This window comes from Brachyistius frenatus, unplaced genomic scaffold, assembly GCF_029030835.1.
Source record: "Brachyistius frenatus isolate BFR_SWC_R1_liver_20210118 unplaced genomic scaffold, ASM2903083v1 Contig_2, whole genome shotgun sequence".
Classification (NCBI taxonomy): domain Eukaryota; kingdom Metazoa; phylum Chordata; class Actinopteri; family Embiotocidae; genus Brachyistius; species Brachyistius frenatus.
This window is the reverse complement of record NW_027210601.1, coordinates 7,796,616-7,822,498: the sequence shown is the minus strand read 5'-3', so window position 1 is coordinate 7,822,498 and position 25,883 is coordinate 7,796,616. Positions and strand designations below refer to the sequence as shown.

The window sequence follows — 25,883 nt, the reverse complement described above, 5'->3', positions numbered from 1 at the left end:
AAATACTTTTCATCTGACCCTCCCAAATAAGGTAGCACAAGAGAGACCCAAAACTATGGCAGCAGCATCTTAGTGCTGTAAATGACTTTCTACATCAGAAAAGAAGGGTTGAACTCTAGATTTACTCAAGAAAAAAAAAAAGGGGAGACATGGTTTGGCTCTCATTTGAAGCTTCTGACATGCTGGCTTGACGCCGATGCCCTAAAAATATGTGATGAAAAGGAAAACGCATGCAGGCAGGACTTATTCACCGATTTTAAACCGGCAGCTGTTGGACATGGACTGTTTAACTTTTCAGCAAGGTAGCTGAAACTGAAAGAATCCACAGGAATCGACAGCGAAGTTTTACTGAACAAGATAATGAACCTCAACCAGCAACAACAAACACGATGGCTCCAGTGATAATGGGCAATCAAAGAATTGATTATACTTTTGCAAATTATAATCTTAAATTGACATATATTAAAATTGTAAAGTAAAACATAAAATAAGCTGGTCTCATGCTGTGCAATGCAATCCATGACATTGGTTTTCTTTCAAGTTTTATTTCCATTATGATTTATCATTTTCTTCATAGAACTGGATAAGTGGCACAAAAGTGCAAATCCCAGAATAATGGACAACTCTCACATAAAATAAATACAGCACCTTTTCAGCATCACTAAAATATTCTCAATATCCAGAAGTAATAAATACTGAATTTACCAAGAATTTCAGTCTTCATTTACAAAACACAAAGACAACACACAATAGATTTTTGTCATATTGAACTTTTTTTTTTTTTTTTTTTTTGCATTGTTTTCCTTGATCTTTTGTTCACAAATTCCATACTTGCACGTACAAACATCTACAGTTTCTACACACAGTACATTGAATTTTGAATTGAACTCACATTTAGAGTAGAACTTGAATCAGTTAATAAACAGGTCAGAGTCAAACTAAAGAAAACACAAACGGAAACTCCTTCGGTCCCAACTACAGCAAAGGATTCTTGCAGTTCTTTGCAGATGAAGGAGTTATTTTCTGGCATGGGGTCGGTCCGGGTTTTTTTTTTGTTTGTTTGTTTGTTTGTTTTTTGGAGGTTTCATTAAGCACTGAGCTGTGTGCTATCGACAGGTAAGTAGACAGAAATCATGCCATAAAAAAGTCCTCCACACCTTCAACAGACCGCCACCACGAAGGGATGTCATCAGGCTGGTGTTTGCTTTATTCTGACCACATCCCACATCACTGCCATCGTTAGAGATAAAAACTCAAACCAGCAACCCTTTTGGTAATTTATACATGTATATATATATAGAATGAAATTCTACACGTAGTAACATCATATAGTAAACTTTTACATTTTGGACAGGGGCTTCAATTTGACAGAGGGCGCTCTTTTGATGAGTTGATAAACCGTGGTCCTTTTGAGTTTAACACTAACTTCATGTTTCCTCAGACTAAGGGAAAGCCTCCACTTTATTGCTCACACTTTCCCCATTTTATACGGACTCACGTCAACAAACGAGTTTCGGTCAAATTGTACTTTTTGTACATCATTTATGCACATTTTTGGTTCCCTTCCCTTAAGTATATTGCCTTTTTCCGGCCGTAGCTATCATGTACCTCTGAGACAAGATGAACCGTATGATTATAAGCATCCTTCTCAGAACTTCAGGCATATATATATACTGTATATATGTGTATATAAAAAGTTACCTGGGTCCAAGGGAAACAAGGAGCACAGTCACCACTAACTTACTTTCAGAATACATACTCAATTTTCACCAATTTTAACCCCACTTTGATTAAGAACAATCACTGCAAGCAACAAATCTATGTCATCATACAACAATGAAAACACTAGTTCTTGCTTTAGACAAAAACAGCTGGCATACAGGACGTCCAAGAAGGCAGACAATACGATACAAACATGCGTCACAATCGGTTCAATACAGAAGGTTTTAGGGGGGTGAAGTCGTCCTTGTGAATTTCAGATGCATGTGGTCCGTTTCCGTGTTTCTGAATAGAGGAGCATGTTATCTTTGAGACTGGCTATCTTTGATGGGACTGAACCGTGTCAGCAAAAGAGCACCCGAGTCTATTATGAAGAACAACACATGAGATTCTACACTGCATATATTGCATTAGGGTGTTGTTGTTTTTTTGTCCTTTTCAATAAATATATTCCGTGGTCCCCAACTGAGCTGTGTTCATCACAGGGATGAAAACAATGCAACAAAAAGAGTAGAAAAATATGTGACAGACGATTTAGTCAGCTAACACACACTGACTCTCTCTCTCTCTCTCTCTCTCTCTCTCTCTCTCTCACACACACACACACACACACACACACACACACACACACACACACACACACACACACACACACACACACACACACACACACACACACACACACACACACACACACAAGCGCGCACACACGATCAGCACAGCCGAACATTTTTTCCAACATGAACAGGAATTCGCACACAAACAGCAAACAAGAGATCAAATCCTCAGAATCTATCTGACAAAACTGAAGAAATCATGTATGGGAATACTCTCATTTGCATTCGTGCTCAGTGATAAAGACGGATACCGCTCTCATGTCTGTATATGTTAAATATGGAGCTTCAGCTTTATGCTAAGCTAACAGAGGAAAACATGGGTCTTCATTTAATCCAGGGGAGGCAATAAAAGCAGTGACACGCACGCACGCGCACACACACACACACACACACACACACACACACACACACACACACAATCCAGAGGATGTTTTTAAGTCAAAACTTCACGCTCTCCGTCTCACTGATTGTCAGCACACATGTTGATGTACCTTTGGAGAAATGATACTGAAGTACAGTGATATGTATAAATAATGATACTGTTCGTAATCAGTTTTCCTTTTGGAGTGTTTCTGTCCAATTTATTGGACCCTTAAATTTGACTGAGCAGTATCACACAGAAGAAGCACAGTGAGGAATAAATTCTCACCTTTTCTGGCAGGAATGGATGCAGTGAAGGAATGACTTGAACAGGAGCCCTTAAAATTAAATTCTAGTTTTCTTTTGTGCTGCACCGCCTGGTCAATCTGACTTTTTACTGCTTCTTCTTCATTTGGTCCCATTGCATTTGTGCTTATGAATGTAATAAAGTCCTTTTTTTAAGGAGGATGACACAATTTGAGGAAAGCATGCAACTTTTGTTTGTAACAGCGAATAAACCAAATGACTCTTAACTCAAAGGTCCACTTACTGGCAGTTTAAAGAGCTTTCTTTCGGCATGACACCTACGCAAACTCCACCTCCTGATCTTGTTGAACGCTTTGGCAAAAGCTGGTAAGTGGACCTTGAATTTCTTTTAAACCACTGATCCACGTTTAGGAACTTTCCCACTCCATCAGATGATTTGTTTTTATATTAAGGCTAATTAATGCAGCTGTGCAGATGTAATGGAGCTGGACTACCCTGCATGTATAATATGTGTGAGCCTTTAGCACACCTGAGCTACTGCATGAGTTGTATGTGATGTATGTTGTTGTTTTTTTTAAATAAGCTTGAAAATGGGTCTGTTTCAGTCATTCTGCGTGTTGGATAAATAAATAAAAACCTCTAATTGAAACATGCGGTCAACATGGTTGCACTCGTTTGCATGAAATGAGGCTTAAATTAATAAATCTGACCCTCTCTCTTCCTTGCACACACATACACATGCAATCACACTCACAACTAATTCAAGCAAATATAACACTATAGTATCGGCTCCCACATTTAGCACTTGACAAAAATCCGTCCCACAGACGTTCCTGTGTTGCACTCATGAACATTGTCACACCGCCACACAAAAGCGAAGGAAAACATTAGTTTAACACTGAACACTGAGGAACTGGATCCAACTATTCCCATTTACAACAGAGAATCCTCTGAAATGCGTCGTCGCAGAAGAACAGACTGGAGTTATCCAGGGACAAAAATTATATTTGTTTCTGGATAAATCTTGTCTCACTGGAATGTTTTAATGGTATTTGGCAGAGAATACCAGAGCTCAGCGGGCTTCAGCAGTAGGCAGTGGTCACGGGTCACGGGCATTTTTAGAGAAAATATAATCACCCTGAAATTCAATTTAAAATCCTTTCAAAGAAAAACATCTATGAGCATCAGTCTGAATAAATATAGGAACCGAACTGTGGCAGGAAATTAAATAGCAGTGCTGTAAGTCAGTCGCTGAGGTCGATGAGAAAGAAAAACACTGCAATCATATCTGAAAACTGACCACATACAGGAACTTAATCTTCCCCACTCACCCAGAAATGGCTTTTTATAAATTCAGTCTCATCTCTTCATTTGACCATTCTGTCTTTTCACTGTAAATCTGTGGGCTTTTTATCCTAACAACACATTTCCATTCACATTGAATCACCTTATAAGAGTTACTTTTTCATAAAAGATCAGATTTTTTTTTTCTAACAGAGCAGCTGAAATAAAGGGAATACAGAAAGATCAGGTGTTGTGATCTCTTCCTACATCTGTGTGCTTTTATAACCGCTGTGTGTCTCTGTTGTGACTTTGAATGATGCAATCCACATTTCAAAGGATTCTGGGCTTACAATGGGGATGGCAGTCTGTTCTTTTGGTGTGTGACGGGCAGCGCTGAAGCTCTCCGGGATGTTCGGGCTCTAGTTGTCAAACTCACACTCCAGCTGTCCTCCGCTGCCTACTGCTGGTCATCTGCTTTACTGCAACACTTGGCCTCTTGTTTCAGGCAACTTTGTTGCGAGGAAACTGCCGGCAGCGAGCGCGCCCGCCGCAAACAGGATGGGTACGGCCTTGGTGATGCCGACAAATGACTGGAAGATGCTGATGCCCAGCACGGCTGCCAGTTTACAGAGCGCGTTCAGGAAGCCAAAAGCTGTTGTCCTGAAGACGAGAGGTACAAGCACATTGTCAGTGGCGAGTTTCAAAGAAGAGGATTTTTAACTATACCGATCATTAATTCCTTCCTGTTTGCCAGATTGCTGTATCTGAAAAAGCTTAGTTTACGTTTACTTTTAATTCTGTGTTGTAATTTATAGTACAGACAAGTAAGAAATAAGGTAAATGTAAAAACAAATTTCTAAATTTGTATTTTCTTTGTAATATTGAATTGTACTGCTTGTACAAGCAGTTATTTATTGTGTCATGTATGTACAATGACCGCACACAGATCTATGAGACATCAAACGCATTGTTACTTTAGTTTAAAAAAAATGGCAAACAAGAAAATTCATTCACAGACACAAATAAAATTAGCAAAGAAAAAAAGCTTTTGTCACTGATACATTACTCAACTTTTCATAATAATCCAACCGTAAGGAGTAATCAAAATAAAGTCCATTAGGCCTCCCTGTTTCTAACAGTGTCATTGGACATAATTGTAGACAAAAAGATATTTGACTTCTGGTCATTTTTTTTTCTTCATAATAAATGTTTTCGATGAGACACGAATGTCATCATTTTAGTTTGTACAAAACATTTATGGATCATATTTGCCTGTGCATAAGGAACACTTTGTTTCCGAGAGTAAAATAATTATTAGACCAAAATTCAGTTCATGTTTCTAAGTGAATTTTAAAGACTTGGAAATTACCATATATTTTACTAAAGTAAAATTGTTTTTTTGTAATTACTTTAATAACTACCACCGGTCCTTAAAGTTGGTTTAGTTGGTTACCTCTTGAGCTTTCACCACCCAATATATATTTGTTAGAAGAAACAACTGAGCTGGTTTTAGTGCAGAATACGTTTGTCCCAAAATCAAAGTCTGCAAAAGAGGAATCGTTCTGTCAAAAATAGGAATGTATGACACAGTAAGATCTCTTTTTACCAGAACAAGTGCACCTGAACACCTGCAGGAAGACCATTCACTCTGCACAGAATCAGATATAATAAAATAAAATATTAGTTTAAATAAATGCACATCAAACATTAAAAAAAAAAAAAAAAAAAATTATATTCCCAAGAAAAAGTATGTTGTATTTTCAACACTGATGCCCCACATGACCTGAATCTGTGTGCGGATGACACCGAGACTCAGCTTTACTCTCAGAAAACAGAAGGCTCTCTGTGTTGACAGCTGCTCTCATGTTACCTTTTATCTGACGGGTACAGCTCCACTGTTATCACATCCAGGGCGTTCCACGAGGCGATGCTGATGCCACCAAAAAGACACAAGAGGGCGATCATCCCCGACTCACTGTTGCCAAACATCAGGAAGAAACAGCTGACACAAGATATGACGCTGGATCCGGCTGAGTGGAGAGAGGAAGGGAGAATCCATTAGATTAAACCGCCTCCATACTGATGAGTGAATTATCAAGCATTGATTAGATTTACCTACCCAGCATCCTCAAGCGCCCAATTTTGTCCATTAATAGAGCCGACACAATGTTGCCAGGCAACACTGCCAGTGTGCCGAGGAAGTTGACAAAGTATATCATGTAGGCATTGTTAAAGTCATCACTGAAGTCGAGAATACAGCCCTCTTTGTTCTGGAGAAATGAGCTGTTGAATAATTTACAGTTGACAAACCTGTATTTGAAAAAATCTGAGGACAGAAAGAGGAAAAAAAAAAGAAAAGACAGAGGTGTTACTGATTTGTTATACTAAATTACAAAACCCAGAGATTTGTGAATACTTGAGGAACTGATTGACATAAGAGGGAGAACAACAGACACTTCTCAGAGCTGAAAAACATCATTTCACCTCATCTGCATGTTTTATTTTTTATTTAATCTTTGATTTTATTTACAGTTAATTTAAAAGAAATCAAAGATAAAGCTGTAAAGATTGCAGTACAGATACAACATAATTTAACATAAATAGTCTTAAATCTTCCCGTCGGGTTAGAGCACTCAAAACGTAGGATTTACAGTGTACCGCATTTACACTTTTATCGTGTAAAGCACAATAAGCATTTAGTTTTTTTGGGGTTTTTTTTGGTTAAAGAACGCCTTTCTTCATCGTGCCCCAAACCAAACCTCCGTCCTTGCAGAAATTAGTTTTCCTCAAACAGAAAACGAGGGGATTAACTCATGGCTGAGCACAAGAAGCCGGGGCATTACAGCAGCCACCGCACAACCGATCCTTCGCCAGCATCTGCTTTTAATCAACATTCCTCTAAGGCAGCGACTGAACATGGAAACAGCATCAAATACAACTTCTTATAATAAACCGTAGATCAGGAAAACAACTGAAAAGTTCAGGAGAGGTCAGACTTGATCCTCCTCTTTACGTTACTCTCTGTTTATACTCTGTTCCCTGAATCTGATGACGCTGCTGGAATCGCTTCCATCCCAATAACCAAAAACACTTTTCCTGAGGGGAGTTGGGCCGGAAAGTGCTGAATGATCATAAAATTTTAGATGCACAAATGACACAAACATGCAGGAATGTATTGCCGGCGTCAAAGAGGAGAGGATACAGCCACTGTGAAAGCTGCCGAAGGCGTTACTGTTGCAGAAAAACCAATACGGAGCAAATCTTTCGCAGCTTTGAACGGAAAGCTGCAGTGTGCAGGCAGGAAAACGGTTTCCTTTTTCACATTTGTTTCCCAGGACTGAATTCGACATGTAGATTTAAAGCAAAAGCAGAAGTCCAAACCACATAGTTTTTCCTCTGTCATCGTGTGTCTAAAATCTCTGCTTCCGATCAGCCACTTAAACTCTTGTACATCGCCTCTCCTTACTCTGCCTTCAAAAAGTCAGGGCTGGATTTGTTTACGTTGCCTCGGTAACAGCTCTGCTGCAGTGTAACCCGGGGTTACTAGCAAACAGAGTGTTTCCATGGCAGCAGACCTGCTCAACACTGCTGTTCTTTTATGTTTCATCTGGGGTTTTTTTTTTTACCAAAGGATGAAATGAAGCTGTTTTCAACTCATATGTTATCTCAAAGGATTTATCTCCCCGCTCAGGAGGTGAAAACTATAGCGATGAAATGATTAGTCGACAGAGTTCGACCGAAAATCATCAGTAAAATAATTCATATTTGATAAGTAGTTGATGAAGCAGTCTCAGGTGTGAGGATTTTATATCACATTAGATGAATATTACAGCTAACTATTGCACCTTTGGCTCTCAGTTTGTTTATGGTACTTTTCAGTGTTTCAGCACAAAAAACTTAAACAAATATTGATTCATTAAAAACTGGATTTTCATTTGGGGAACTGCTGAAGGTTAAAGACCCCTGGTTGTCTGTGTGGTAATTACTTTGTGATAACTTGATTAACTGCAAATGTGTAAAAAGCACCATTAAATAAAAAAAATCTTAAAATGTAAGAACACATAACCTGCATTATTACTCTGTCCTGAGGCCCTGTCTAATCTTTTGGCTCTAAATCTAGTTTTTTATTACTTTGAACATTTCAGTTAATATTATGTTTAAACGACACATGTCCTTCAGGAACTTTGCAAACAATTTATCATAAACTACAGACATACAGCAAACCTGGAGCAAGGTGCAGGTTCATCAGGTTAATTGAAACTTTCCTGTCAAACTGACTATATGAGTCATACATAAAATCATATTTACCTGTGTTATAAAACAAACTTGCACTGAAGTTGCAGTTTCTGAAGAAGGTGTGAGTGGAGGTGATGTCTGCAAAGTAGCACTCCTCGAACACACAGTCCTCAAACACCATGGACTTCATCTTCATGTTGATGAACCTGTGAACATTAATTTATGTTTCATATTTTAGTGCTACGTTGCAAATGAATAAAATGATCTGTACTGTGATACTGAATCAGATCACAACGATAACGAATTAACTTCGTCCAGGAAGAAAAACAGCTTACTTGTCATTGAAGTAGTGTCCTTCGCGATGGATTTGGTTTTCCAGGGTGAAGTTAAAAGTGGTGTGCTCCACTCGCTCCTTCACGAAGGTCTTCGTGCGTGAATCATATTCCTGCTTCTGGATGTACTTAATCATGTCGGGGAACCACACCGTCAGGCCGTAATAGCTGCAAAGTTGTCAGAGTCAATACGGATGAAACAGGCTCCGGAAGTGAGCGTGATATACTCACTTCTATACTATACTAGATAGCGATGTAACAATGGAGGCTTTCTACGTTTTTGGTTTACCTGAAAGACATGGTAAACCAAACAGCCATGAGCATGAAGGTTGTCCTTTTGTATTCTGGGCTGAAGCAGGCAAGAATGTTGTTCCGTATCTGCAATATGTGAAAAAGAAAAACACAACTTTTGATGAAGAGATAAACTGGGAGACCAGAAACTTCTTTTGGCTGATTATTTTACATGTGTTTGACACAACTTACATATGCTCTTCATTTAAGTACATAATATTGTGACATTGCAGTACAGAAATCAGAGTTTCAACATGCATCTTGTTGAGTTAGAATGAACTTTATGGATGAAAGTTAAAACCTGAAGCCAACATGAGAGCAGCCAGGCTGTTGTTTCTCTATGTGGACCTGCATTGAAATTACATCTTTAGTCTGAACACAGTGCTTCAGCTATTATTGTAAAGACTGTTTTTCACAAACAAGAAGCAGATTCAGAGGGAGATGGAGGGTGTAGGAGTGTGCGTGGAGCAGAACGTAGGCTGAATGCAAATTCAAATCAGGCACAAAGCTGGTAAAGTTTTCCACCAAGAGTATAACACACATGAAAGTCAAATATAATCATACAATAACTCTCTTGGATTTAGTCAAAGATGCAAAATAATTCAGATGATTACCAGAAAAAGAGCACAATATTGATTAGGTGAGAGTTTTGGGCACCAAATTCAAACTTAAGAGACAAAAAAAATCAGTGGAGAAAGTCTATGTGGATATGATTAAAAAAAAAAAAAAAAAAAAAAAAAAAAATTAAAAGATAAAACAAATAGTTTATTTCTAATTTAATGCTTTCATAAAACCACAGGCGGGTCAAGAATACAAACTATTTAATAAGGAGAGGTACGCTCCATGCTGCTACTTTTGCTCGCTTCCACCAGTGCAGCTCCACTGAGGCCTTTAACAGCCAGCCCTGAGCTGGATACTCTTGTATAATAACTGCAGCTTTAAGGAAGCTGTGATCTCAGGGATCTCAGGGGTCTTCTCGCTTATAAAACTCGGTTAAAGGCATTTAGTTACATCTTTTGTTCAGAAGTCCCTGCAACACAACAAATCTCTAACTTATTAAAACAAACCCCACATCAGCTCACGGAGCACTATTTTCTCTGGTTGAATAAATATTATATGTAAATATGTAAAGATTCACTCACCTGGTGGGAGAGGCTTATAATCTTCAGTTTGTAGCGTTTCCAGACGGGAGTGTCGGTGCCGGTGTCCACCAGCTCGTCCATCTGCTTCACCGTCTTGATTGTAGTGACCTTGGATCAAAGAGACAGTCATGACTTTACAGAGGCTACAAGTGGCTCTTCTGAAAAGCCTCCCTGAAACTCATCTTCCTGTTGCTTCTCGTTCACCAGAGAGAAAATATCACACAGATAAGATATTGTAGTCAGAGGTAATGGACATAAAAACAGTGTAACTATGTAAAATAACAATTGTTTAATGATGATTGTTTCAAATTTATTGTAAATCTAAAGCCTGATGAGGATTTGTGTGACACAGTGAAGTGTGCTGATTCTTTTTTTTCTCTTCTCATGGCTTGTTTGACAAAAATGGAGCTTTTGGAAAATGATACATGCTGTACCTTTAACCGCATGTTGTATATTTGTTTGTTTGTTTTTTAAGATTTTAGTTGCTTTTCTGTTGACCCTGACTGTAAATATAGACACGAAATGTGGAAGCAAATGTTGTTCGGATCGTATATATAACAAGGGGTAATGAGTTAAATGAGGTTCAATTTTATGAATTAAAATTTGATTTATCGTGTTTTCATTGCATCAAATTGCAGCTGATTTCTTGTTTACGTACCTGCTAGAGTACAATTTATGTTGTAAAAGTCATCGACTGTGCTCCAAGGTGAATATGTTTTCATTCCTTTGCATCTGGCTGCTCTGGTGGCCAACCAGCATCCGGCCTGTGACTTTTAAGGTATGTCACTCCTAACCGCGCTCTCCCCCTCATCTCTTTGCTGTCCAATTTCTTAGAGATTTGTCTCGCTGTTTACTCGGCGATACTCACTGAAAACACCTTCTCTGGGTGTCCCTTTGCTCGCATGTTCGTGTCATGAACTTGCTTCAGAATCATCCAGCCTTCGTCGTGTTTGCCATTCTGGTAGAAAAAAAAGGTTAAAGTTACATTGTTTGTATCAAATTTTTTGTTTTGATAAAGGAATTTGGAAAGAAAAATATCTTTACTCAAGACAATTCATGTTTTATTTTGAAATTGATGTTACAAATAGGTCAAATATGAGTAAAACCAGCTGTTACCAGAGACCAACTGTCAACGAGCACATCTGCTAACCTCTAAGTAGAAGCGTGGGCTCTCTGGCATGGCGCTGAGGGCAGCGATGGCTGCAACAGAAGGAAATGCGCACACCAACACAAACACACGCCAGCTATGGAACTGATACGCCGAGCCCATCTGGAAACTCCATCCTGAGAGGAAGAAAAAAACATCATAACACAAAGAAAAGACGTCACATGTCTGAATATTTACCATCCAGAATCTTCACTGCGCCCTTCAAAACACGAGTCAAGTCAATGAAAAATTAAAGTCAAGCACCCCACCTCATTTAATATATTAATTTGATTTGACACAATATGAACCGTGTTTTCTTTCTCCCTCGGGGGAAGTCAGGGGTCAGAGGTCAACCTCAGTGCAGTGTCTCTGGGCAGATTCAGTTTTCCAGCAAACAAGCTGGAAGGTGCGTTTTCCACCAGCCTGCTCCCACTACTACCAAAACCAAAGCTCAAAGCTGTGTTCACATTTAGTTTACTGCAAAAATATTCACATTTTATGGAATTGTTTGACATTTATTTTTGTCTGTCTCTAGCTTTAATGAGAAGACTGACAAAACTAACTTCTGTCTAATACTCCAAAAATCCATTTAGCAGCACCTAAAACTCAGTAATTAACAAGTTGTTTCTCAATTGCTTAATTCAGTTTTACAAGGTTTTGTAGTGGATTATTTCTTGGCTGAGCACAGTGTCAGGTAAATGCTGGGAGCCCCAAAAAATAGTCCAAAAAACTGAGATATAAAATTTAATAAGCTTTACTTTTATACAGAAGGCAGAATTTGATACCTTTGAACAGAGCCAGGTAGCCTGTTTCCCCCTGTATGTGCTAAAATAACTACAGTAGAGCCCTTTATTTATGGACAAACATGACAATCTTGGTCCCAATCTTCTTATGTAACTCTCACCAAGCAAAATGTTACATTATTCATTGAGTGTAAAGTAAAAAGTAAAAATTAAGTAAAGATTAGGATAATCAGATGGTTCATAAGAATGTAATCTGATGACTGTACTGACCGTAATGTGGGATTATAGCCCAGGCCATGGCGGATGCGTATATTCCTCCGATCATCCAGAACATACAGAGCCAGCTGAGGTGCTCACCGCGCTTCTCTTGGGCCAGAAATTCAGAGTAGTAGGAGAACACGATGGGAATTGAGCCTCCGATTCTGTAAAATTCAGAAACCAACTGAGCCAAGTGGTCAACTGTTTGTGTCAAGATTACTCACACTTTTCTGCACTTAAAATAAAAGCTATGTTTATTTATTTCATATTAAACAAACCAAAATGCAATATAGTGTAGCTCTTAAAGGTGCTAAAAGATCATATCATACCAAGGGGAAAGGAACATACTTAAAATTACTGCATATAAAACTACATCAACCTTTTACAAGTGGAGCCACCACAGTTTGACTCTCCAACTTTTGATGTATTTCACTACACTTTTGTTTGGCCACTAAAGCTTTAACATAACTATAACGATATATCTCATTGTGCTCACCGGGGGGGGGAAACAAACTCACAGGAACTCAGTGGGAAAGTCATTGATCTGAACTTAAATGGGAATGATGTCAGTCTCTTAATTTGCCAGTTCACTAAACCAGAGAAACTGTGTTCAAACACTTTGCTGCATGCTGGAAGAGCTTAAAAACAAAATGGATAATAATCATCCTCCCTCTATCGTCAAACTTAAAATGGTGCAGTCAGAATGGAAACTACAACTTTAGGACGGGAAGTGTATTGATTTTGTGGTATAAATGACTAAAAGCAGCGTTACATTGCAGCAGTTAACAGATCAGATCAGAACAAGTGGTGCAGATTGAAAAGAGAAAATGATTTTTGCAATTACCCAACACCCGAGAGGAGACGGCAAAACAGAAAGGTGCTGTAACCCTGGACAAAGGAGGAGAAGAAGGAGAAGATGCTGTTGATGGAGAGGGAGATGAGAAGAGACTGCCGACGGCCTATCCGGTCAGCCAGAGCGCCCCAGAGGAAAGCCCCGACCATCATCCCAAAATATACAATCAGCCCTGTGGAGAGGGGACAGGAAATGGAACTGTTCAGACTAAAGTGTCAGCTTTTGTTTTTTTGGTGAATTGTTTCACTGTTGATTCATTTCTGTTTTACTTCAGAACGTTTTCTGACAGATGCGAGAACGTCCTGTCTTGTTTCTTTTCTGCTGTATTATCACTGTGAAATTACAGACTTTGGTGACTCTGCAAAACAGTTATATGGGTTCGATAATACATTTGGAGATAACTTTTGATTTGTTTTTTCATCAAAACAAAGTCAACAATAGCTTATTCAATCTCGCAGCACTGTTTGAGCTCGAGCCTATTCAACTAAAGATGTAAAAAATGGGAAACAAACATTGATTTTTTTTTTTTTTATATCTCATCGGAACTATAGTTTTCAGTAAATGTCCGACATATTTACAGGAGTAAATAGTGCATTTGTTAAGGACTAATTTCAGCCAACAGATAAAGGTTTATTTTCGAGTTTCTATTTATATGCTCACTAAAACAACCGTGTATCCCTGAAGAAACAAAAACATTTGCCAATTGGCTTTTTAGCCAAACTTTAACACCTGCATTGTTTCCATGTTTGCTTGCCAACAGTCCATGTCTGTCCTGCCTTTGTTGCTGCAGTGCTGTGTTTCTTGATGCGTAGATCAATTATCTTCAGGCTATTGGCAGAAACGCGTGTTGCATCACTTGTGTGCATCTGTGTGTGTGTGTGTGTATGTTTGTCTTTAAACTAAAATAAACAAACAAAGCGGACACTCTCTTGTAAAAACATTATAAAAGAAAAGAGAAAAAAACATTACATTATAAAAAAAATGTATGCGGCTATCGTCTTGTCATCGCACTCCGGTGAGCATTTCTTTCATGGTGTATGTGAGACTCACTCAATTGTACTGAAGGAACAGGTCGCCAGGAACAGTGTGACTCATTTAAGTTTTTTTTTAAACAGTTCTTAGACAAAAACTACAGTCTATGGTACAGAAGGATAAGTTGTATCAGGCCTTGAATACACAACCAATTCTTTGGATATTTGTTGGCAATAATACAAGATTTTAGAAAGAATAATCTCCAAGATTGTTTTTTTCAAAAATTGTATGTGAAGCCATCAACTGTCAATTGAGCGACGTCACACAGGCGTCGCTGTTTGAACCTCCGGGAAGGGAAGTCGAGAAAAAAAAGCCACAATTACTGCTAATCACTAAAGGTGACACCAAACACAACAAAACCAATATCTTCGAGATTGTTACAATAAAAGTCATCAATTTGCCAAATCAGAACATTTAAAACAGAAGGAAAGAGTCTTACCTAGCATGCTTTTGTTGGGTTCAGACAGACACATATCCTTCTCAGCGCTGGGGAGGACAAACCCGACCACAAAGATCTCCACGCCGTCAGCCATGAGTGCGAGCCCGAGTACAAAGTACAGGGTCCACTGGAACCTCCCGTGACCACATTCTTGTAAAATGGTCTCGTACTGTTGAGCCAGCTCCTCCTGGTCCTTCCTCCTCTCAGCCTCGGACACCCCAATATCTCTGAACTGTTGAGCTCCAGCTCTCACCGATTCAGGACCTCCAGCCAGACTACCTTTGCCTGATTCAGCCCTGGGAATTCCTTGGTACTCGCCTTCGTAGATCTCGTCATCCTCATCGTGACCCTCTGTGGAGTCGCTGTGGCCCCCTTCATCGTCGTTGGCTGCCTGGCTGTCTCCACGATAGTAGCCGTCCTGGCTTCCCTGCACTGGGTAGTCATCATCATCATCCTCTTCAAAACGATTGTAGGAGCGCTTGCTGTACTCGTCCGTCACCCGATCCACTGAGCGGCCCATCTTTTTCGACGCCTGCTGCTTGACTTCTTTGGCAATGTCTTTGGCACCCTTTATGAAGGCAGTCCGGTTTTGGTAGCCTTCCTCCATTTTAAAGAGGTACAGAAGATACACAAGAGGTCAAAGGTTTAGTTGGGAGGCCACCTGAACGTGCTGGGACTTCGGTTGGTTCAGGATACACCTCACAGACTCCCAGTTCACTTGACTGACAACAGGCTCGTCTTCTGTCTGAGGAGAAAATGGAAATTTAAATGAGTCAATTTGTTTAAAAAGAAAAATGTTTCATCAGTCAGTAGTAGTTGGATTCATTGAAAGGTGCTTTGCTCTTAAAGGAAATCATTCGATGGCAGTTTCAAGGGCATCAATTTACATTTCTGGTGACCTTTTGACATAGATATTGATTAGGGGGAGGAGGGTTGGCATCAGCTGCTGTTTCAATTCTCCGTCCAAGCCAGAAGCAAAGAGTAGTCCTGTCAAAGAGGACACCACCTGCAGCTCATCACACACACTGGAAACTACAATCATTCTGTGCGTTCTGTGCGCAGGCGTCCACTGCCTCACAATCCATCTCAGCCCGGTGTCACGCCAAACTGCGCGAAAGGATACTAAAACATGTTTTGCTTCACCTCCGTGTGAAAAGTCCACACCTGTAGGACCAGAATATTCTCATTCCCAAGGGGTACAAAGAGTGATAAAGCCTACGTCTACGGGAGGAGGTCGGGGGCGTTGTTGTTTCACCCGAGAAACCAGTGTTCAAGTTCGTGACGGCGCAAAAGCCATTATGGATTTCTTTTGAATAACACAAGTAAGCTAGTTACACAATGTAAAATGTTTAACTCATGTAACGTATGTTAAGAAACATTCTTGACAAAGTCGACAAAGTTGAGGCAGAACGTGACGCTGACGCAGTATTTTCTGGTGGACTGACAGGTGCATTACACCAAAGTGTGTGATGATACCAGGTTATCCATCTATATCTATTACTGTTCAGACACCTTTTTTTTCTGCACTATTTATGTTTCTTTTTTCATTCGACTAACCAAAACACCTAACCAGCCATTGATAATGTCTTTCCAGATTACACCTGCTGCCTTTCCTTAACCGCCCAGCATGTGCTCTCTGCTAAGTCACAGACGGGTCTGAGCAAAAAGCCTGGAACAGTGAGCGGTCTGTAATGGATGTTTCCTAATGCAGAAATGCCCTGAGTATGTCAATTCATGGAGAAGGGCTACAGTATGTGACCATGACTCAAATGGGTCAGACGCTAGTGTGGAATAGATAATCACTGTGAGGTGCCCGCTGTGTTTGTGGACACCCCCCCCCCCCAAAGTCCAATTATTACAGCTCAAAATCTTCCATTAAAATGCAAATATTTGAATGGTTTAAGTGACTAAGTGACAGGTTTTACATGAATACATTTACAACAAGAAAAATACAAACACAAACTAAATTAGGCTTGAAATGAAGAAAAAAGAAGCAAGACAAGTGATTTCCATTTTACTCGTCTGCTGCAGCATGACATCTCCTTTTGAAAGGCACATTTTTAAATCACCAACTTGTTCAGTTCAGAGGCGATACCCACATCCATATGCTTCTGTATTAACACACCGGGCCCTGGGTCGCCATGCAACCAAAACAACACGTCACATTGAATTGGCACTGCAGCGAAACAACAGACGGACAATGATGAGACATCACGGTAACGTTCACTTTCACCCCTGTTTCCAAAAATGAGCTCTGACAGGTAATAACGGGCCTGGCGGAGCTTTAAATGCTTGTCAGGTATGCAGCCTACACAGAGCCAGAGACAGGATTTCATAAAACGCCAAGTCATGGGTCAAACTTTCTGACGAGCCATCAAAAAGGAGTGAGGCTGCATTGCTCGACGTAATGGTCTCAGTGCTGCTTTAAAGTCTTTTCACATCCTTGTGATGTAATTCTGAAGACGAACTCCTAAATCCCTCCCGACAGGAAAACTACATGAATGTCAAATGTGCAAAAAAAATCATGTAAATACTGCAATAGCAATTTCTCAGATTACCTTATATAGTGATGTTTTACCACAGAGACTTCTCTTTCTTACCTTACATAGTCATGTCTTAAACAGAGGGTCTCACATTACCTTGTATAGTAATGCATTACTCCTTGTTTGCTGTGTGTATCTTCTTGTTTTCTATTTCAGCATCATATCACAAGTACATTATGAACTCAGCTCCCTGTAATAACCCGGACAACGTGATTTACCCTATAAATGTGTCCTGCATCCAACACTCTGGGTCTGAAATCTCTGCAGGCTGCCTTTGTAACCTGCATGACTGTGACACCTCTTTGCAAAGAATAAAACCAACAAAGACTGCTGTCGTCTGAACATCTTTTGTTTTAAGCCTCATCGGGATCAGCAACAGGAATTTCCACCACAACCACATACACATGTGATTGTGAAACATGTATTGTGCCCACGGGAAACATGTGACTTTGGATCATTTTCATGGTGTAATGTATGAAGCCCATGTAGATTCCTATGTGAAAATTTGTCCACATATTTTCTTGAAGTTAACATATGTTGCAACATGTGGTAAACATTCGACATACATGTGATCCCATGTGGAAAACGTGGGAAACTTGTGTTTTTTTCTGTAAGAGGCTTCAATATATTTAGATATTTTTTAATATTTTTGGAGTAAATACAATGACGTAAATATATTTAAGATATAATAGTTTTTGATCTGAGTGAGCAGAGAAGATAAATCTTTCTTGCATTCTTGTGCTACAGAAATTCAAGTCATACAACACTTAAGGCCTATTTGACTAAATTGCTTTTTAAACTGCTGCAAATAAAATATATATAAAGAATATACAGTATACTTGTGTGCCTGCATTTGTATCCTGTTTCCATTGTTTATTTGTTCATGTTAAATTTCATTCTGAAGATCATTTCCAGTCATAAGACACTGTCAGCATGATGAACAGATTTTCTGGCACAGATCAAAGGAGTCCTGCCGAGACTGGTCAGCCAGGCTAAACTGTCCGACTCTAACCTAATAATATCTCACACCGGCGCACTTACGGCCCTGTAATCTCTATCCCTTATAAAAACAAAAACACAAGCATACACAACTGTGTGACAGTCAGCAGCGTGCACAACTGTGCAAGATTTGTAAATGTGCACCTGCACAGGTGGTTTCACTTATTCTGGCAGGTTGGACTTCATCTCAGGACACCATGGGCTTGATTGACACCTTCGTTCTCTCGTGAATACATCTTTTCACAGCCTTTCCATTGTAGAAAAAACACAGCTGTCACTAACATTAATGTTGGTTCAGTTCTAAGAAGGGAAAATATTCTAAAATGAATAATGAAGTCATGACATAGAGCGAGGATGCACAATACCAGGACCCTGAAACTGAAGCAGCTAAAAGGAATTCAGCCATCATTAATCACATAGATAGATAGATAGATAGATAGATAGATAGATAGATAGATAGATAGATAGATAGATAGATAGATAGATAGATAGATAGATAGATAGATAGATAGATAGATGCAACAGGTAAACATCATCTACACTCCTTTAATTCCAATTTCATAGAGAAACTAAAGTGTCAATGCAAAGACTAGTCAGACTATAACAAAAGCTTTAAAGCCACTTTTCTCATTTCCTCACTGTTGTCAAGTTGACAGCTTCTCTACAGCTCGCACAGCCTGCAACACAGTTGATAGAAGAGGAGAGAGAAGAGGAAGGCCCGAGGAGGAGGAGGAGGAGGAGGAGGAGGATGGATGTTATTGCTCCCTATATGGTCTCAGAAAACCCTTTTAATTTGATTTCTCCTCCATTCAAAAATCAATCAGCAGCAGTTTATGATTTCGTTGCGAGGGCCAAACCGGGCAGATAGTCATCATATCATATCATATCACATGCAAAGCAAGCTTATTGGCAAGCTGGGAGATTTCAGCCGTGTCGTGATGGACAATCTGGACACTTGATAACATCGCGTCAACGACTGCCAAAGAAATCCCCAAAAATCGTATCCCGCTCCTGTTTCCAACATGGTCATAACATCTCTTTTAGCTCCTCGGATTGAAGCAGCAGTTATAGACGAATCGGTAGCAACAATGTGAATTCAAGAGTCTTGATTAAAAATGTTTAAATGAATGCTTTCAGTGCTGTCACAACTGCCTCCGCTGCTTTTAAGAGAAAGGGGGAGAAAAAAAAAAAAAAAGAGGCCTCGTCGCTAACAGGCCAATTTGCCTACAAATACGGCGGATTAAATCTATTAATCTGTCACAGATAGCAGCCGATTGTCTCATCGCCTGCCTCCTGACATATGCGCTCATTCTTAGAAATCTCACCGCCGGCAGTTTGTCACGACTTGGATTAGATTATAGGGCCGCGTCTCGATTCACAAAATCGATCATTAATTGCTGTGTGAAGCAAACGGTTGGAGAACACGCCCATCGTCTCCCTCTCGTGATGTCTTAATGTAAAGAAATAAAAATTAAATTAAATTAAATTAAAAAAAAAAAATTAAAATTAAAAAAAAAAACGCTTTAAGACGCCATCGGGCGCCAAACAGTTCACGATTCCTCACGTTTAAATTTAATCTCACCTCAAATCCTGCGATGCGAGCGTCCCTCTTTCGGCGCCGGAGATGGTGATGAGGAGGAGGAGGATGAGGATGATGATGCGTACGAGGCTGTTGCTGCGAGCCGAGTGGTGGTGATGATGATGATGCTGCGCGGTTTGGAGGAGAGAAGCCCACGCCATCCACTCGCACTCGCCGATGCGCAGGGGTCCCCTCCCCCACGCGAAACCCTCACGAGCGCAAGAGCAACATGAAACGCCTTCATATCTGGAAGGGTTTTGGCGCATATCTGCACACAATCTGCGCAAACCTCCCCCCCCCCTCGATTTTTACGCAGACTCCTGCAGTTTGGTGCTATTTTCCCCCACCTAAAGGCCAGGAGGCTAATTATAATTTTAAAGATTCATATTAAATACGTTTACATTAATTTGCAACACATCGATATCACCCATCTGCTTTTAGGAATACATGTTTGTCTGTACACATGAATATCAAATTATGCGCAACAACAACAACACACGTGCAATCACACCTGACTCCTGTTGCCATGCCAACCACTAAGATATTCTCCATCCCTTGACTGCATCAAGACCGGCCACGTAGAAATGTGAGCCCTCTATAACGACAGCGTGATGTCACCAAATATATATATATATTTTTTTCTATGGATGAAAGAAACGTGCTTTTAAAAATGTTGCAGGGGAATGTAGAGCAGGAAGATTTTTGTGTAAACGTCAAGTCACTTGTTGAGTTTCGAGACGCCCCGGCTCGAAGCAATTAGGTGCAATGATGAGGCATTTTAAAACTTTACAAGTGATGTTTTCTTTCATGAAATAACGTATTCTTTTATACCAACTATTTGGATAAACAGCAGGTTATAACAGTTGCCCTGATGCATAAGTTATGTTGGATCATGTGAAGGAGGAAATCAAGAAACTCTCCCCTCAGCATGTTCTCAATAAAACTTACTACCAATGCTGAAAAATACTATAATAGACCAGCTACAGTCCTGCAGATGTTTAATAGTTTTTTTTTTTTATATATATATATATCCCATTTTAGTATAACTATATCTAAATGTAAAGTTTGATCACCGCTATCCATGCATAAAAACTATGCAATGTGTACAACAGGCTACTACCGGCAACTCTTGTCATGAAACTGTGTAACTTCACTGCCTTCATACGTGCATCGCTTCTTTAGGTAAAACTGTTATGGCAACAACTTCCACTCGTATACAGGACACCACAGGGGCTATTTTAGCTTGTAATCAGCAGTAAAGTCGAACCAATAACATTACTGATGGCTCCACAACTACCCCAGTAAGAAATGTCAGTGAGCCATCAGCCAGGGAAACAATAAACCTGAAAAAAATACAGCTATTCAAGTCAATAACAGTTTTCCAAATTTCAAAATGCACAGCAGTGACACAAACTGATTGTCATTAGATTCTGCAAACCGCTCTCATCCTACGGTTTCAAAACTCACCCATTTGCTCACAACCCCCGGACTGTGACTTGGTCACTATTTTTTTACTCGGTCACACGACCTCATTCTTCGACCCAGGTGGTTACGGTGCCGACATCATATTGCGCCGTGTTCGCATCTCTCTGACACCAACGGCTTTTACAAAACGGCAGTAACAGATGTCCTGCGAATGGGGATGGGCTGGATTCTGTTATGAACACATTACTGGCATGTCCTACCTTTGATTGACCTTCTAGCTGTCTCAAGTCTGTTAAATTGTTGTTCACGCACGTTGAGCCACAAACAACAAAACTAAAGATGATCATTAACTGATTTTCAGGCTGAGAAAAAAAACTTGTACTAAAAATTTTATTCATCAAAAGGTCGTTCATCTGTACAATGACCAAACAAAAAAAATACAAACAGGTGGTTAAATTATTGTCACGATTACAAACCTGCTTAGATCTAAAGTTGAGTTTTTTTTTTAAAAAAAGCTAAATGGTTTCAGACATGGATTACGGTGGCATTGGTGCCCTCATAGGAACCCGAGGAGGGGCACCGGGGGGCCTCGGTGGCATCGGAGGTCCTCTCTGAAAACCAAAGTGAGGCGGACGAGGAGGACCGGCACCGTAGCCAGGCGGAGGCATGGGAGGAGGCCCTCTCATACCTGGAGGCACAGGGTGACCTGAGGGGGAGGAGGGACAGTTACAACTCACTTCTGATTATGTGGCTCTCACCACAGTTACAGGGAACCACAGCATACAGCATTCAGAACAAGAAACATATGCAGCAGTTCTGCAATGATAAACTGTTCATAGACGGGGATAAAAAAAAAAATAATAATAATAATAATAATTTATGAAATTTGATGTCCAAGAAGTTCAAGCAGTCCACAATCCCACAGGAAATCTGATGGCTCAAATGTTTCGACATCTACATATTAGAAGCCCTTGATAATGATGAGGTTGTCTAAGATAACAAAATCTGATTTATCAGCCGCAGACCTGTGTCAATACAACGAATCACTGAATCTATTTTTGCTGCATAAAACATTGAGAACCCTTCTTTTACAGGAAACACTACTTCGAGGGATTTTTCACTCATCTGAGCTGAAGAGACTTTTATTTGACTACAAAGACTTGAGGAGATGCCACAATGCTCACCCATGGGAGGCCCATACGGTGCTCTGGGAGGCATGCCCATAGGTGGGGGTGGGGGCATGCCGGGGGGCGGCGGTGCACGTTGATTTGATCCTGGTGGAGCAGGAGGCGGAGGCACCATGCCAGGAGGAGCAGGAGGAGGCATCGCCATCTGAGCCATACCTGTGTGACAGAAACAAAGTGAGCTCAAGCTGACATTTTAGCTGAAAATCCAGTGAAACTTTACATGTGGTGAAACAAGCTGAATACAGGAAATCACAACTGACATTTGTGGTCAATAAAATTTACACTGGCTCACGTGCTTGGCCATTTGCGCCTTTTAATGCACTTCATCTCCATTATTATCCAAATGTTGTAAATATACTACAACAAACAATAGAAAAGCACCTTCCCACCAGCAGCCATTGTGGAAACATATTCAAAGCATTAAAAAAAAAAAAAAAGCCTTACCTGGATGCATATTGGAAGGGGGGAAGGGTGGGGGTCCAGGTGGCAGACCACCTCCACCCTGTGGGCCTTGTGACCCCCCTGTTGGCGGCATGGACATTGAGGGGGGCATTGAAGGAGGCATCGATCCAGGGGGAGGAACAGGAGGGAAGGCACCAGGAGGCGGCATGCCTGCACACAAGCAGCTTATATGTACAATATATTCATAGTGTCTCAGTGCAACATCACACTGACTGATGATTCGGTTTTATATTCCAATTATCGCAGCCATCGTATCAACTATGAAACATTTCATTAAAGGGCTAATTTCTCAACTGTCATGTTGACTGTATTCCAGACATTGTCCAAAATAAATTCAAACCGATCTCTTTATCACCATCTGATAAAAAAGAGGTATCACTTAGAGTGGCACATTGACATTTCCTACAGGATTCTGCTTCATCTCAATATTGGTGATGATGCTATCTGCTCCCATTGGCCTCCACTCAACATATTCAGCTGCACAATCTGTCACCATTAGTCAGACACAGCTGCTGTACATGCTTTATGACAATAAATTAAAAACAACAGATTCTAACATTTTTGACTTAAGGGAACAAAACCCAAAGAGAATATATAAAAATGACAATTGTAGACGTTCAACTACATCAATAACCCCGGCAGAGACAGCTTTGCTGCAATAACAACTTTCATAGCAGACAAGAGGAGTGTGCAACTAAACGTATTATCATAGTTAGAGCTGAGGGAAGGAAATGTAACGGATAAAGATACAAAAAGTCATCGACATAAAAGGCGTCACATGAGCAGCGGATTTAGAGCCTTGTCCGTTTCAACACGATGCATTCAAGGACAGCATGGAGTGTTGGTGACGTGCATTTTTGTGGAAGAGCCCAACAATCAATCACTAATATTTCAAGCATAACTGCTAATTAAAAGATAATGTGCTTTAAGAGGTGAAACACTGCAAGCCAAACAGAGTTAGTAGTACGGTTGCCACTTTGTTTATGCATTAAATCATAAAGGTAAATTTGAGACTAGATTATGTATTCTATGAGACTATGACTTGAAATCATCGATTAACTTATTATGAATGTGAACAGGATCCTTGCAACATGACCTTATGAACGGTAGCTGAAAATCTGCTGAAATAAATTACAAGGGCATTAAGTAACTACTTAAAAAAAAAAAAGAGAGAGAGAGAGAGTCAAAGTAGTCCTGTAAGTTTTAACATTTTTCTTGAATAGCAACTGTTCTCCACACATACCTGGCATGGGCATCCCAGCTCCCATCGATGTTAGGACCGGTGTCGGGGCAGACGGTGGCGGAGGAGCGTCTGCAAACAGCTGGTGTGGCCTGTCTGCCTGGGAGAGAGGGTTTTGCGCAGCCAGGAGCCGCTCTGCAGCCGAACCATGACGCTCTCCTTTGGAATCTTTCTTGAAGGCATACGACACGGTGATGGGTCTGTTACAGAGGTACTGCCCATTCATAGCCTCGATGGCGGCATCAGACGCATCAAAGCTGGCGAAATTGATGAAAGCATAACCCTTGGAGTTGCCGGTGTCCGGGTCTCGCATGATCTTCGGCGTCTGGAGAATGACGCCAAAGGCACTGAATGTGTCGTAGAGCAGTTTCTCATCAATCTCCGGGTCCAGGTTACCGATGAAGATGTTCGCACCGACATCCAGGTTTTTGTTGTGCGCTGAGGCTTTATTAACCCTAATAGGTTTGCCATAGAGCTTTATCATATTCATAATTTTGATGGCGTAGTCAGCATCCTCTTCACTAAGGAACTCCACAAAGCCATAACCTGAGATGGGAGTAAAACAAATAGTCAGGCATGTTAGGTAATTACATTGCCGTTGTGATTCTTCAGGTTTACACGTTCTTACAACTTTCATTCCCCCGTCGCTGACGAAGATGTGAGGTGATACTCACCTTGATGTTGGCCGGTGACCCTGTCTTTTGGCATGTGTGTGTTGACCACAGGACCAGCCTGCAGGAAAAGCTCCCATAGCAACGGCTCAGACACTTTTTCATCCAAGCCACCAACATACACAGTGGCATCTGAAGAAAAAAAAACAACCTAAATGTTGTTTGTATTAAACCCTATTATAACTGGTTAGGACTAAATCTAGTTCCCAACTATATTCAAACAGGCTAAACTAACAATTGCGTATAAAACCTCTGCGAATTTGATCACTTTGCTCCAAAACTAAAAAAGAATGAAAGACAGCAGCTCGTTTGGAAAAAAAAAAAAAAGACATGAAAGATGCGGCAGTAATTTTACATAATATCAAAACAATAATAAAAACACGATTTGCTGTATTTTGCAGATATGTGCGTCCATACTGCGGCTCTTCTAAAAGGGTGTATTGGAGGCAAACGAGGCTCTTTTTCTGTCCTTTCTTCAACCACGTCCCAGATCATCAAATGATGTGTAAAAGCACTTTTAAAAACAACATCCGACACACGAGACAAGCAGCAGAGAGGATTTGTTGAACAGGACCGCCGAGCTGCGTTGTAGCCTGCTAAAGCTAACTTTAGCTGTTTAGCCGACAAGATGAGCCGCGAGCGAGACTCACATCGATCAAAAAGAAAGAAAAAAAAAACACAGATCCGCTTTAAGTCTTATAAAGCACGCGAGGCAAATGAATAGAAGCCATTTATTCGAGTTTAATAAACTTGAATAAATGGCTCAATTTGCGGTAAGTTAAGCTAGCGACAACTCTTCCATGTGATCGGCGGGTTGTTTACGACAAAACTATTAATAATCAACATCTCAACATCGGTCAGGTGAAAAAGAAGCAGTTTTAAGTGTCATCTACAAGCACATTTACAAACGAGACAAACGACGGGAGGAAACACACACTTAGAGGAGGAAGTTACCTTGGTTCCTTTCTGAAATTGGTCCCGCTGCCATGTTGAATGAACCAACGCAGGGGGAGCGTGAGGCTCCGCCTCTTCCTGCGGTGTTAGCCGGAAACGGAAG

At 40.4% G+C, this 25,883-nt stretch overlaps 2 protein-coding genes across 2 annotated transcripts; both read right to left on the bottom strand.

The window, feature by feature from the left end:
- Positions 1-529: 529 nt before the first annotated feature.
- LOC138620522 (synaptic vesicle glycoprotein 2A-like) lies at positions 530-20,017 on the bottom strand. The gene is made up of 13 exons (XM_069697795.1): positions 19,845-20,017; positions 14,721-15,465; positions 13,241-13,421; positions 12,409-12,560; positions 11,399-11,532; positions 11,117-11,206; positions 10,249-10,356; positions 9,105-9,193; positions 8,819-8,983; positions 8,556-8,689; positions 6,367-6,573; positions 6,118-6,277; positions 530-4,907 (listed from the first exon to the last, which is right to left on the bottom strand). Exons 2-13 carry the CDS (start codon positions 15,325-15,327, stop codon positions 4,724-4,726), a joined length of 2,211 nt encoding a protein of 736 aa, XP_069553896.1. The 5' UTR covers positions 15,328-15,465; positions 19,845-20,017; the 3' UTR covers positions 530-4,723.
- Positions 20,018-21,642: 1,625 nt separating this feature from the next.
- On the bottom strand, positions 21,643-25,844 carry sf3b4 (splicing factor 3b, subunit 4). The gene is made up of 6 exons (XM_069697782.1): positions 25,781-25,844; positions 24,830-24,958; positions 24,159-24,701; positions 22,898-23,065; positions 22,451-22,609; positions 21,643-21,972 (listed from the first exon to the last, which is right to left on the bottom strand). The coding sequence occupies exons 1-6, from the start codon at positions 25,812-25,814 to the stop codon at positions 21,803-21,805; spliced, it is 1,203 nt and encodes a 400-aa protein (XP_069553883.1). The 5' UTR covers positions 25,815-25,844; the 3' UTR covers positions 21,643-21,802.
- Positions 25,845-25,883: the final 39 nt, after the last annotated feature.

Coding starts and splice junctions, on each gene's coding strand:
- LOC138620522 (XM_069697795.1), bottom strand. CDS start 15,327: ATGGAGGAAGGCTACCAAAACCGGACTGCCTTCATAAAGGGTGCCAAA. Junction 11,533..12,408: donor GGCTATAATCCCACATTACG/GTCAGTACAGTC, acceptor TCTTCCTCTCAG/GATGGAGTTTCCAGATGGGC. Junction 8,690..8,818: donor GGACACTACTTCAATGACAA/GTAAGCTGTTTT, acceptor TAATGTTCACAG/GTTCATCAACATGAAGATGA.
- sf3b4 (XM_069697782.1), bottom strand. CDS start 25,814: ATGGCAGCGGGACCAATTTCAGAAAGGAACCAAG. Junction 24,959..25,780: donor AATTTCAGAAAGGAACCAAG/GTAACTTCCTCC, acceptor TTTTTTCTTCAG/ATGCCACTGTGTATGTTGGT. Junction 21,973..22,450: donor ACCGTATGGGCCTCCCATGG/GTGAGCATTGTG, acceptor CCTCCCCCTCAG/GTCACCCTGTGCCTCCAGGT.